Here is a 12018-nt window from a genome sequence, read left to right as displayed (position 1 = left end):
CCTCCACCTGGTGCAAGGGAGGCAGGGAAGAGCCCCTTGTCCATGGATTGGACAAGGGGCTCCGGGGGGGAGGGGGAGACTTGGCCGCCCCTCCCCCCGGAGCCCCCCCATACCATGGACCATGCGGGCTGGTATAGCTCAGGGTGCGAAGCCCCAGTCGGCCGGGGCTCCGCATTCTGGCTATCCCAGCCTGCATGGGGGACAAGGGGTTACAGAGGCTCGGGAGGGGGGACCCCACGTCGTCTTTTTTTAAAAAATTTGGTATCAATTTTTGTTTTTTCAATGTTCTGAGTGTGGAAAATTAAAAAAAAAAAAGACGTGGGGTCCCCCCTCCCGAGCCTCTGTAAACCCTTGTCCCCCATGCAGGCTGGGATAGCCAGAATGCGGAGCCCCGGCCGACTGGGGCTTCGCACCCTGAGCTATACCAGCCCGCATGGTCCATGGTATGGGGGGGCTCTGGGGGGGAGGGGCGGCCAAGCCTCCCCCTCCCCCCCGGAGCCCTTGTCCAATCCATGGACAAGGGGCTCTTCCCCACCTCCAGTGCCCCAGGAGGAGGTGGGGGAGATGACTCCCTGGGGGGGGGGGTTCATGGTGGCATCTGGGAGTCTCCTTTAAGAAGGGGACCCCCAGATGCCCACCCCCCTCCCAGGAGAAATGAGAATCGATTCATTTGATTCAATACAAAAAGAACCGGCTCTTTTATGAGCTGGTTACTATACCTTAGGATGCGTCCTGTGCGGACGTATAGCTGCCAGCTCCGCTGTCTCTCCCTGTCTGCCTGCACCTGTCACCCTCACCTAGGGTGGCACTCATGGGTGCACCAGGTGCCAGGCTAGGTGAGGGTGACAGGTGAGGAGGCGGGGAGGACAGCGGGAGCTGTGCTATGCGTCCCTACGCAGGACGCATTGTAAGGTATAGTATTCTAATTGGCGTGGGAGATCTTCAATCAAGGTAATTGAAGATCGCAAGATGAGAGGATATTGTTATTCGTTGGATCATTTCCGAGGATATATTGGCGTGGGAACATTTTTTTAAAGGTACAGGTAAGTATTTGTGGTTAATTAAGATTATTAAAATACTTTTCTCGTGGTTGTGTTCTTATTTCATTTAACCCTTTGTTGAAATGGGGAAGGGGTACTTTGTACCCCTATACTCATTTCTTCTGGGAGGGGGGTGGGCATCTGGGGGTCCCCTTCTTAAAGGGGACTCCCAGATGCCACCATGAACCCCCCCTCAGGGAGTCATCGCCCCCACCTCCTCCTGGGGCACCGGAGGTGGGGAAGAGCCCCTTGTCCATGGATTGGACGAGGGCTCCGGGGGGGAGGGGGAGGCTTGGCCGCCCCTCACACCCCCCCCCCCCCCCCTCCAGAGCCCCCCCATACCAGTCGGCCGGGGCTCCGCATTCTGGCTATCCCAGCCTGCATGGGAGACAAGGGGTTACAGAGGCTCAGGAGGGGGGACCCCACGTCATTTTTTTTCAAAAAATTTCCCACACTCTGAACATAACCCCAAAATTTTTTTTAAATATTGTTTCCCAGTATCTTTTGAACATATCCTGCAAATTTGGTGTTGCTAGGATTTAAGGGGACTTTGCTATTAACTGCTAAAGTCGGCAGGAATTGTTTCCGCCGCGGAAATGTCAGTACGCGATTTAAATAGATACATTTTCCTCCTTTGAAGATTTAAAATCGATTTTCTCAAACTATAAGGTCTTTTTGAACAATTTTTTTTTCTTTGTGTTCCCACTATTCTTCTTAACATTACCTACACATTTGGTGTTTCTGGCATTTTAAAGGGGCTTTGCTATTAACCGCTAAAGTCGGCGGGCGTTTAATTTTCCCACGGTCAGAAGAAGAATATTCAAAATCGATTTTCTCAAACTATAAGGTCTTTTTGAAAAAAAAAATTTCCTCTTGTTCACAATTTTCTTCTTAACATTCCCTGCAAATTTGGTGTTTTTAGCTTTTAAAGGGGCTTTGCTATTAAACATTAAAGCCGGCAGGCAGATATTTTCCAAACGGCAGCAAAGCAAGGGTTAAAACAAAAAATATCGTTTGGGAGCAAAACAAATATAAATATAAACCATAAATATCGTTTTTAAAGCTGGCTCCGTTTTTTAGCTGTCAAAAACGAAAAATAACTAGCGATAGTGGTTCTCCATGGGGCACTGTTTTTTTAACTACGATAACTGGCGCCATTTTTAACGGACCCCGGTCCTCACAGCCTGGGGGCCCATCTTGAAAGGCTCCTAAAACAAGTGTGAACATCGTAATCTTCACACCCATAACAAGTGTAACCACAAAAACGCCTGACCCGAAGGGTGGACCACTTAATCAGAGGGAGCAAAGTAGTAGTTGGGGGCCCCCTTACAGCTCTGGGACCCACTGCAGCGGCTGCTCCCCGGTAGTTATGCCCCTGATAGTACCTACCTGGTAAGTATGCATCTGACACAAACTGAAATCCAAGTTTAAAGAAAACCTGAACTAAAAATTAAAAGTCAAAATAACCATACACAGGTCATACTTACCTCCTATGTAGTCTACTCATCAATCCTCTTTCTCCTTTCCCGCGTCCTGTTTGTCCACTGTGATCAAGGGAATTCTCTGTCCTCCATTTTGAAAATGGTCATTACCCCATAACAGCTTTCTGGTCAGCACACTGTTAAACTCATATCGCCCACTTGAGCCATAGGAAAACATAGACATTACTTGGCACATCAGTTGTCCTCTCAGCTATAACTGACAGCAACTGATATATTTCAATTCTGACAAAATGTTGTCAGAACTCACAGCGATCACTGTCAGAAGAAAATTGTGCGCTTCTGAGAGGAACTAATAGCAAGGTAACTGTAATGTTCATTTGAAATTACCTCGTGTTTATTTTAAATTTTACTCCATACAGGTTCTCTTTAAGGTATACAACTGTTTGAACACACATCTGTCACTTTTTTTTAAGTGACTGGGGGTCCAATGGTAGAAGACCCAAGAACACTCCACTGCTGAATATATCCTTTCGGCAGATGAGACCAAAAAAAAACTGCAACTTTTTGGCAAGTGACATCAGCTCCATGCCCACAAACAAGAAAGTGAAGCTTTGAGAGAAAACCCCATACCTACTGTGAAACGTGGAGGAGGCTCAGTTAAAGTGGACCTGAACTCTTGCACAGAACAGAAGGAAAACATAGATAAATGCACCCTGTATGTATTTAGAGAGTTTAGCCTGTTTAACTCCCCCTCATTTGTGTCTAATCACAAGTTGTAATCTGATCTCTCCCCTGTGTCACATGACTGCCTATGGCAGAGATGGCAGATAAGCCCATTTGAAAGCACAGGCTGTAAACAATAAGTCTGCTCCCATGAATCCGGAAGTAGAAACAGTGCAGATTTATTGCAGGATTTGTATCAGATGTAACCAAGAAATGTTTTTGTTTAAATGTTATTATGCTGTTGTGTATCTTTTAGAGCAGAGAGGAAGTTCTGAGTTCAGATCCACTTTAAGGCCCATATGCAATTAACTTTTTCTCCTTAGTTTTCTCCTAGGATATACTTTTTTTGTTATCTTATATTTAAACTACATTTTCAGCACTTTGCATTTGAAAAAGTACCAACAAGTAGGTGAAAAAGTGCTATCAAAATGATTTAAATTATTCTCTTGCTTGCTGGTGGTTTAAAAAGTATTTTATTGACAAGTTGTGAAAAAAGAACCTAGGAGAAAACGCAGGAGAAAAAGATCAGTATCTGCAAAAGATCTGATCCTGCCAAAAATCCATTCCTGCAAATTGCAATGATAGTCTATGAGATCTGCAGATCATCATACACACATGATTTAGCTGACATTCATCTGCAGATCAGATCCACCAGGATGGATTTTCAGATCTGCAGATGATTGCTTGATCTGCAGATGAATGTCAGTTAAATCATGTGAGTATAATGATCTGCAGATCTCATAGACTATCATTGCAATTTGCAGGAATGGATTTTTGGCAGGAACATATATTTTGCAGATACTGATCTTTTGTGTCTGTACAGCATCTGTGTGTGCAGCATCTTGCAAAGATTTTTTTCTGATGGGGAGTTCAGCTCCATAGAAAAGACTGTGTAGAGTATGGCTCTCATACTACATGAAGGGTGGTAAGATTGGTCTGTGATCTTTCAGTTTCCAAAGACTATAGTCTGATGTGTGTATGAGCCTTAAAGAGGAGCTGTTAGGTATAAGGTCTCAGAGAAAATAAACACATATATCAGTAGCTAAAGATTGGCTGTACTTACATTACATATGCATTTCACTGTCCACGTTTGTACTTCACAGAATTTGTATATAGTATATGCAGAGATTGATGCTCCTGACAGCTCATGGCAGGTTCCATGTTTGTCTGTCTCCTATGAAGCCAAATGTGTCGTCATGTCCTGCCTGCTTCCTGATCACAGAAAAGCTCGTACTGAATAACACTAGTGTGCAGTGAATATTAATTAGCCATGTGGCTAGGAACAATAGCGGACTCTTGCAGTGTACTCTGCCTGGAGATTTATCTGTGCTGTGGCTGGACTGAGTTACAAGCTGCTGAAACTTGATCCTGTAACTTCTCCTTAGCAGCCGAGGGGAGTGCCCCAGAATGCTTTGCAGTATGGTATGCGGCTTGCGTCCTCTTGGGTCTAACAGCTTTGCTGATAAGCACACATCAAATGTAAGAGAGATTTTTATCTTCACTATTGCCTTTTTGGCTTCCGTCTAAACTGTTTAACACAGGAGAATAGAGGTTTAAATTAGCTTCTGCAGCCTGACAGTTACTCTTTGAGGCCTGGAACCCACTGAAAAACGCAAACGCAAAACGCAACCGCTAGCGTTTTGTCTGAGCGGTTTGCAAGCGGATTCTTGCGCGTTTTGGGTTGTGTTTTGCAACATTGTATTTTTTCCCCAGCGGGTGCCTAGCTAGTGCGTTTTTATCCTGATTGGTCCTGTGAACCGCAAAACGCTAGCAAAACCGCTCAGTTTAGGTTTTGCTGAGTGTTTCCGCTAGCGGTTCAATACTTTACATTGAAGCGCTAACGCTCCCAAAATGCTGCATGTCCTGCGTTTGCGTTTCTGAGAAACGCAAACGCTCCTGTGGAAGTTGCCCCATCCATTAACATTAGCCCAGCGTTTTGGCAAACTGCTAGCGTATCGCAGTGCTGCCAAAACGCTGCCAAAAGCGCTCCTGTGGGTTCCAGCCCTAAGTGTCTAAAAGCTCTGTCTCAAATGCAGTTCATGTTTCCTCCAACAAGAAGACCCAAAAACCCAAAACACACAGTTAAAAGTAACCAAGAACAGCTAAGAACAAAACATGCTGTTCTGAAGAGGTTCTCTATCAACCCTGAGTTTCATCTCATCAAAGAAATCTGTAAAGAATTAGAAAAGGCACCTTTCAAAGCTGACAGAGCTGTCACAGTTGGCTCATGAAGAGTGGGCCAAACTATAAACCGAAGTACAAATCACATGTACAGTTACAAGAATTGCTTGTTTGCAGTGTTTGCCTGTGAACATTGTGCAAAAAAACATTGGGCTAAGGATCTCATGATTTTTGTTCATGTCACATATTTGTTACTTAAAGAGGAACTCCAGTGAAAATAATGTAATTAAAATAAAGTGCTTCATTTTTACAATAATTATGTATAAATTATTTAGTCAGTGTTTTCCCATTGTAAAATCTTTCCTCTCCCTGATTTACATTCTGACATTTTACCACATGGTGACATTTTTACTGCTGGCAGGTGATGTCAGTCGAAGGAGATGCTGCTTGCTTTTTTGGCAGTTGGACCCAGCTGTAAACAACTGTTATTTCCCATAATGCAATGTGGTTCACAGACAGGAAACTGTCAGGACCATGGTCGCCACATTATTTTCTGATTTAGAAATCTGTTATAGCTGTGCTTGCTTACATCTTAACACCTATTCAGAGAGTTCCAGACCCCACCACGTCTCCTTTATCTCTAAAAAGGTGCACCCAGAAATTAATTTTCCTGTAAAGTACAAGGCTTCATCTGGAATCAGGACATTTGAGTGTGATCCCCAGCAGGTGTCTAATAGGTGCCAATGCGGTAATGGGGCAGAAAGTTGTGAACACGGTGCCCATAGCTATTAAACTCTTAAGGACCATGGGCTTAAGCCCCCCTAAAGACCAGGCCATTTTTTTTTTTATAAATTAGGCCGCTGCAGCTTTAAGGGCTCCGGCAGGGCCACACAATTCAGCATACAAGTTATTTCCTCCCCCCCCCACACACACACACACACACTTTCCTGCCCACCAACCAAGCTCACACTCTTATGTCTCCCAGGGGGATAGCTGTGTCACACGGCTGTCCCCAGTACAGCGCTGCCTTTGATCGCAGCGCTGTACTGTTAATAGACCCAGCTCTGTGCCTGGCTCTTCTACTGACCACATATGCTATTGCTCCGCTGTTAATGACTGATGAAGCAGGATAAAACCTGTGAAACGCGTTGCATATTTGGAGTTCATAAATAAAATATATTGACTGTCTTTACTACAGTCGTTGTGTGTCTACTTGGAGGCGGTAAGTCCACCACTATCTCCTCTATTTACCAAGAATTTGTTTTTTTAGGCTCATTTAGCTTCCTTTTATCCTTTTGGCGCCTCTGTTCTCCTGCATAGTATAGCAGCAGAGGCTGGTCATTGTATGCAGAACCATCCTCTGTATGCTAATTGTATTCTTAGAACCCACCTCGGGTTCTCTTTATCCAGAAAAAGGGAGTTCAAATTACTTTTGGGAGTTCCAAGTTGTTTCATGAACCATTACAGGTTCCTTTTATGTTTTCTGAAGCGACACCAAAACAATACACACGCACACACACACGCACACACACACACACACACACACACACACACACACACACACACACACACACACACACACACACACACACACACACACACACTGCAATTTGTAGGTCAAATAGTTTATGTCCACCCTTCCAGCCTCTAGGCCTATGATGCTCCAAGCTGAGCTTGAGAAATATGCTGTGCATGGCCACAACACATTACAGGTGTGGTCAGAAAATAAGCAGAACCTATAAAAATAAGTGAACAGATGTCACAGCTCTTTGTTCTCAACAACCCACTTGAAGCAAACCTCAACTGAAAATAAACTTATGAGATGATGATTAATTGTTGAACAGGAATGCCATAGTTTTAATCTAGTACTTTAACATGTACTCCTATTGCTCCGCTATTGGGGTTTATAAATTTGGGTGTATTTAACCCATTCAGGTTCCGTCGTTTTCACGTGAGAAATGTTCACCTCCCATTCATTAGCCTATAACTTTATCACTACTTATCACAATGCACTGATCTATATCTTGTTTTTTCTGCCACCAATTAGGCTTTCTTTGGGGGGTACATTTTGCTAAGAGCCACTTTACTGTAAATGCATTTTAACAGGAAGAATAAGAAAAAACGGAAAAAAATCATTATTTCTTAGTTTTTAGCCATTATAGTTTTAAAATAATACATGCCTCCATAATTAAAACTCACGTATTGTATTTGCCCATATGTCCTGGGTATAACACTGTTAAAATTATGTCCCTATCACAATGTATGGCGACAATATTTTGTTTGGAAATAAAGGTGCATTTTTTCCGTTTTGCATCTATCACTATTTACAAGTTTAAAATAAAAAAATATAGAAATATTTCATCTTTACATTGATATTTAAAAAGTTTAGACCCTTAGGTAAATATTTACATGTTTTTTGTTTTTGTTTTTTACTGTAATGTATTTTTTTTTTTTTATTGTAAACATTTTATTTGGGTAGTTTTGGGAGGGTGGGAGGTAAACAATAGATTTATAATGTAAATGTGTGTTCATTTTAAATTTTTTTTTTTTTTACAGGTGTAGTATCACTTTTTGGCCACAAGATGGCAGCCATGAGTTTGTTTACATGACGTCACTCTAAGCGTAACATACGCTTACAGTGACGCATCGGGAAGGGAACGGCCAGAAAAGGCGCAGCTTCTGAGAGAAGCTGTCGCTTTTTCAGCGGGGGAGAGGAATCAATGATCGGGCACCGTAGCCCGATACATTGATTCCCTGGCTACCGAATCCGCGGCCGGGAGTGTGCGTGCACGCGCGCGATCGGCCGCGGTAGCGCGCATGGTTCCTGGACGTAGAAACTACGTCCAGGAACCAAAATAGGTTAAGATTTTAATTTATTTTTTTTTAGGCATCTTTTCCTTTATATAGCCACTCCCCCTGTGACATGCTGCTGAGGCAAGGTACCAGGCAAGACCAGCGCCACCATATAGGCAAAGGGGGCAATTTCCCCAAGGCTCCCACATCCATAGGGGCTCCCAAGTGTCCCCATTCACCGCAATACATCATATGGCTGCCTGCCAAATCCAGCGCTGGAGACTTGGGCGCAGCAGCGCAGGAGACTTGGGCACAGCCGGCGCCACCATAGGCCGTAATAGGAATTATGGCTATAGCGGCGCACAGGGAGTAACTTCAGAAGACTAAGCTGAAGTTGCTTTTAAACCAATAATTCGGCTTCCAGCAATCGCTGGAAGCCGAATTATTTCATTCCCCCGCTATCCATGGCGGCCTGGAGGGGGAATAGTAATTAACATGGCCCGGACTTGTGCAGAAGCAGGATCAGCCATATACCGCTGTATCCTGCACCCAAGTCTCCAGCGCCGTTCTCTCTCATACGCCTCTGGCTGGCAGAGGGATAGAGGCACACCAGGTTACTATACTGACATTGAAGGGGGAAGGGGATCTGGCTAGTTTTTGGTGATAATTTGGGGGGGGGGACATATCTGGCTATCACTGGGAATGTTTGGGGGGGGGGGGCAGGGGGGGCCCTGGTTACTTTTGCCCAGGGGCCCCATTGTAGCTAGAACCAGCCCTGGTACCAGGTGCAGGTAGCTGATATACCTATCTCTCCCTCCTTTGCAGAAGCTACCAGAAAGGAAGTGAGGGGGGTTTCAGGTGGAGACGCACATGACTCATGTAGCAGTGCCCTGGATAGCTCACAGTGGTATTCACATGCCCACCTCCTGGATCCTTTTTTTTTTTTTTTTCCTTATAAAAAATAAGCTCAGGGCCGCACAGTATCACAGGGAGAGGCTCTCCCACAGCTAATAAGCAAATTCAGGAGGGAGGGGCTGGAGAAAGGATCTGGTTGGCAATTGACACATGCCAACCAGCATATGTATACTCCATCAGACAGTAGTAGACATACAGATTATGACATCTGAAAAGTAAAAAGTTAAATAATTCATTTCTTCCTTTTTATTTTCATTAGAGTACTCATATTTATCAAGTATGTGAGTTGTTTCAGAGCTGAGAGGTTACAGAGTCAGCACCAAATGCACTTGTGGGGTGTTTAGATGACGGTCAGCAACTCCTGTGGTGTGCTCTCTATACAGTACAGTCCAATTTTGCAATAGAGAAACAAGCGAGGCACAATCCACAATGCATCTGAGTATTTATTTGTTCACCAGCATAGACAGGTTACAAACAGCAAAAGTGTGACGGCCTAACAGCAGTTTTGCTGTATATCCACTTCTTCAGAGACCTACAGTCACCTACAGTAGGTCTCTGAAGAAGCGGATGTACCGCAAAACAGCTGTTAGGCCGTCACACTTTTGCTGTCTGCAATCTGTCTATGCTGGTGATGATGCTCCAATGCATCGTGGATGGTGCCTCGCTTGTTTCTCTATTGCAAAATTACACGTGAGTTGTATCTTATGTGTGATAGACAGCCCGTAAAGTAACTAGCATAGAGGTGGAGAAGTGGGGAGTTCTATGGCTGCTTTCTGCTGACAAAACAACTGTTGCTATTATTTGCAGGCAGTGTGATATGAAAGCAACTTTAAAGAGAACAAAATTTTGAGCATTATTTCTTCTATCCTATAAGTTCCTATGCCTGTTCTAATGTGCTCTGTCTTACTGCAGCCTTTCCTTGTTGCACAGTGGCTGTGTTATCTCTGTTATATGACCTAATCTTCTCTCCTCTGTCAGGCTCAGGCAGTCAGGCTGGAATGTGCTGTGCTGTTTGTGATAGGACAGCAGCTATGCACACCCTCTCCAGGCCCCCTGCATACTCTGTATGACTCACACACTGACCTACTCTCAGCCTATCAATTGCTATGTCTTTTGTTTGTAAACGCTGCATAAAAATGGCAATTACAAGCCAGGATTGCAGCAGGGAGTTGCAGAAACAGCACAGAGGGGCACAGGAGAACATAATGAACAGAATGGTATGCTTTTTATTGTAAGAATTTTAGAGTACAGATTCTCTTTAAAGGGATACTGTAGGGGGGTCAGGGGAAAATGAGTTGAACTTACCCGGGGCTTCTAACGGTCCCCCGCAGACATCCTGTGTTGGCGCAGCCACTCACCGATGCTCCGGTCCCGCCTCCGGTTCACTTCTGGAATTTCAGACTTTAAAGTCTGAAAACCACTGCGCCTGCGTTGCAGTGTCCTCGATCCCGCTGATGTCATCAAGAGCGCACATCGCAAGCCCAGTATGGTCTGTGTCTGCGCAGTACACTCCTGGTGATATCAGCGGGAGCAAGGACACGGGCGTGCAGGCGCAGTGGTTTTCTGACTTTAAAGTCAGAAATTCCAGAAGTGAACTGGAGGCGGGGCCGGAGCATCGGTGAGTGGCTGCGCCAACACAGGATGTCTGCGGGGGACCATTAGAAGCCCTGGGTAAGTTCAGCTTATTTTCCCCCGACCCCCCCCCCCCCCCACAGTATCCCTTTAAAGCAAACCCAAGCTCTGTGGGAAAAAAAAAAGTTACATATTTAGATACTTATCTTCGTAGAGGGAAGCTTCAGGATGATCTAGATGCTTCCCACCTCCTCTTGACCCCACCACTGGCTGCTGCCCTCTTTGTTTGCAGCTGCGCTCCCCTACATGCACGAGCAAGCGTAAGGATGGCCACGTCTATGCAGTAGCACGAAGCTGCTGGAGAATGAGCAGCTTGGCTTACTGCGCAGGTGCAGCAGTACTTGTGCTTGCATAGTACAGCGGCGTTCATGCACAGCCAGAATAATATATCACGCCTATCCCTCTTGTTGAATATGTTCTGAGGGTCCATGTGTGGCAATGCTGGGCTTGAAGAGGAGATGGGAAGCCTCTGGACTATCCAGAGGCTTCCATTTACTTGGGTAACTATCATTTTTATTTTTTTTTTCCCTTTCTTTTAAAGCTTGCGTTTGCTTTAAGCCTGCAGACGTCGGATATAAGTGACAGGTCCACTTTTTAAGACCAAGCGCACTATGAAGAAAAGTCCCTTCTAGGAATAACTCCTGTCTAAATCATGCTTGTTTCTTTCAGAGAATAATACACTCTGCATCTTCTCGCCATCCTCGGAGTTCCCCAAAGGATTATTTACTGATCAGGAGAGAAAAGATGGAGGACTCGTCATTCACTGCCTGGTCATAATGTATATGTTCCTGGCTGTGTCCATTGTCTGTGATAGCTACTTCCTCCCCTCCCTGGAAGTCATCAGTGAACGTAGGTACAAGATACTAGTTGCATTAAAGGTAACCTTAAGTCTGGCAAAAAAACAATGACATTAACTCACATGGGGCTTCCCTCAGCCCCCTGCAGTCGATCGGTGCCCTCGCCGTGTCTCGGAGATCCTCCCATCCTCGCCGGCGACCACTTCCGGTTTGGCCGTCAGGACCCGACAGGCATGGGAACGCGAGTGATTCTTCGCGTTCCCAGCCACAATATCGCCCCCTAATGCGGCTATATGCTGCTATTGCGGCTATATGCTGCTATTGCGTCTCCTTGGTAAACCCTATCTACAGTAGAAGTCTCCTTTTATCTCAGTTGTATTTCATTACTGCAGGGAAGACCTGTATTTCTGCTTGTAGTGCACTGAGCTATATTAATCTATTCTTTCAGAGTGAAATACAGAGTACCTTGTCAACGATATAAGGAATAGAGAAGTATGAATCTGTACTTCAGCATAACAAAAAAATTGAAAGATTAATTTTCCTTTAAAAAATGTT

General features: G+C 44.8%; 1 protein-coding gene across 1 annotated transcript in view; it reads left to right on the top strand.

The window, feature by feature from the left end:
- The window catches only part of SLC24A5 (solute carrier family 24 member 5), a 65908-nt gene that overhangs the window by 18469 nt on the left and 35421 nt on the right, over nucleotides 1-12018 (top strand). Inside the window, exon 2 of the mRNA XM_068272514.1 lies at nucleotides 11336-11515. Coding sequence (XP_068128615.1) covers nucleotides 11336-11515 — 180 coding nt within the window. The remainder of the gene's footprint in view (nucleotides 1-11335; nucleotides 11516-12018) is intronic.

Source organism: Hyperolius riggenbachi, chromosome 3, assembly GCF_040937935.1.
Source record: "Hyperolius riggenbachi isolate aHypRig1 chromosome 3, aHypRig1.pri, whole genome shotgun sequence".
Classification (NCBI taxonomy): Eukaryota; Metazoa; Chordata; class Amphibia; order Anura; family Hyperoliidae; genus Hyperolius; species Hyperolius riggenbachi.
Note: the sequence above shows the minus strand (reverse complement) of the source record. Positions and strands in the feature narration are given on the sequence as shown.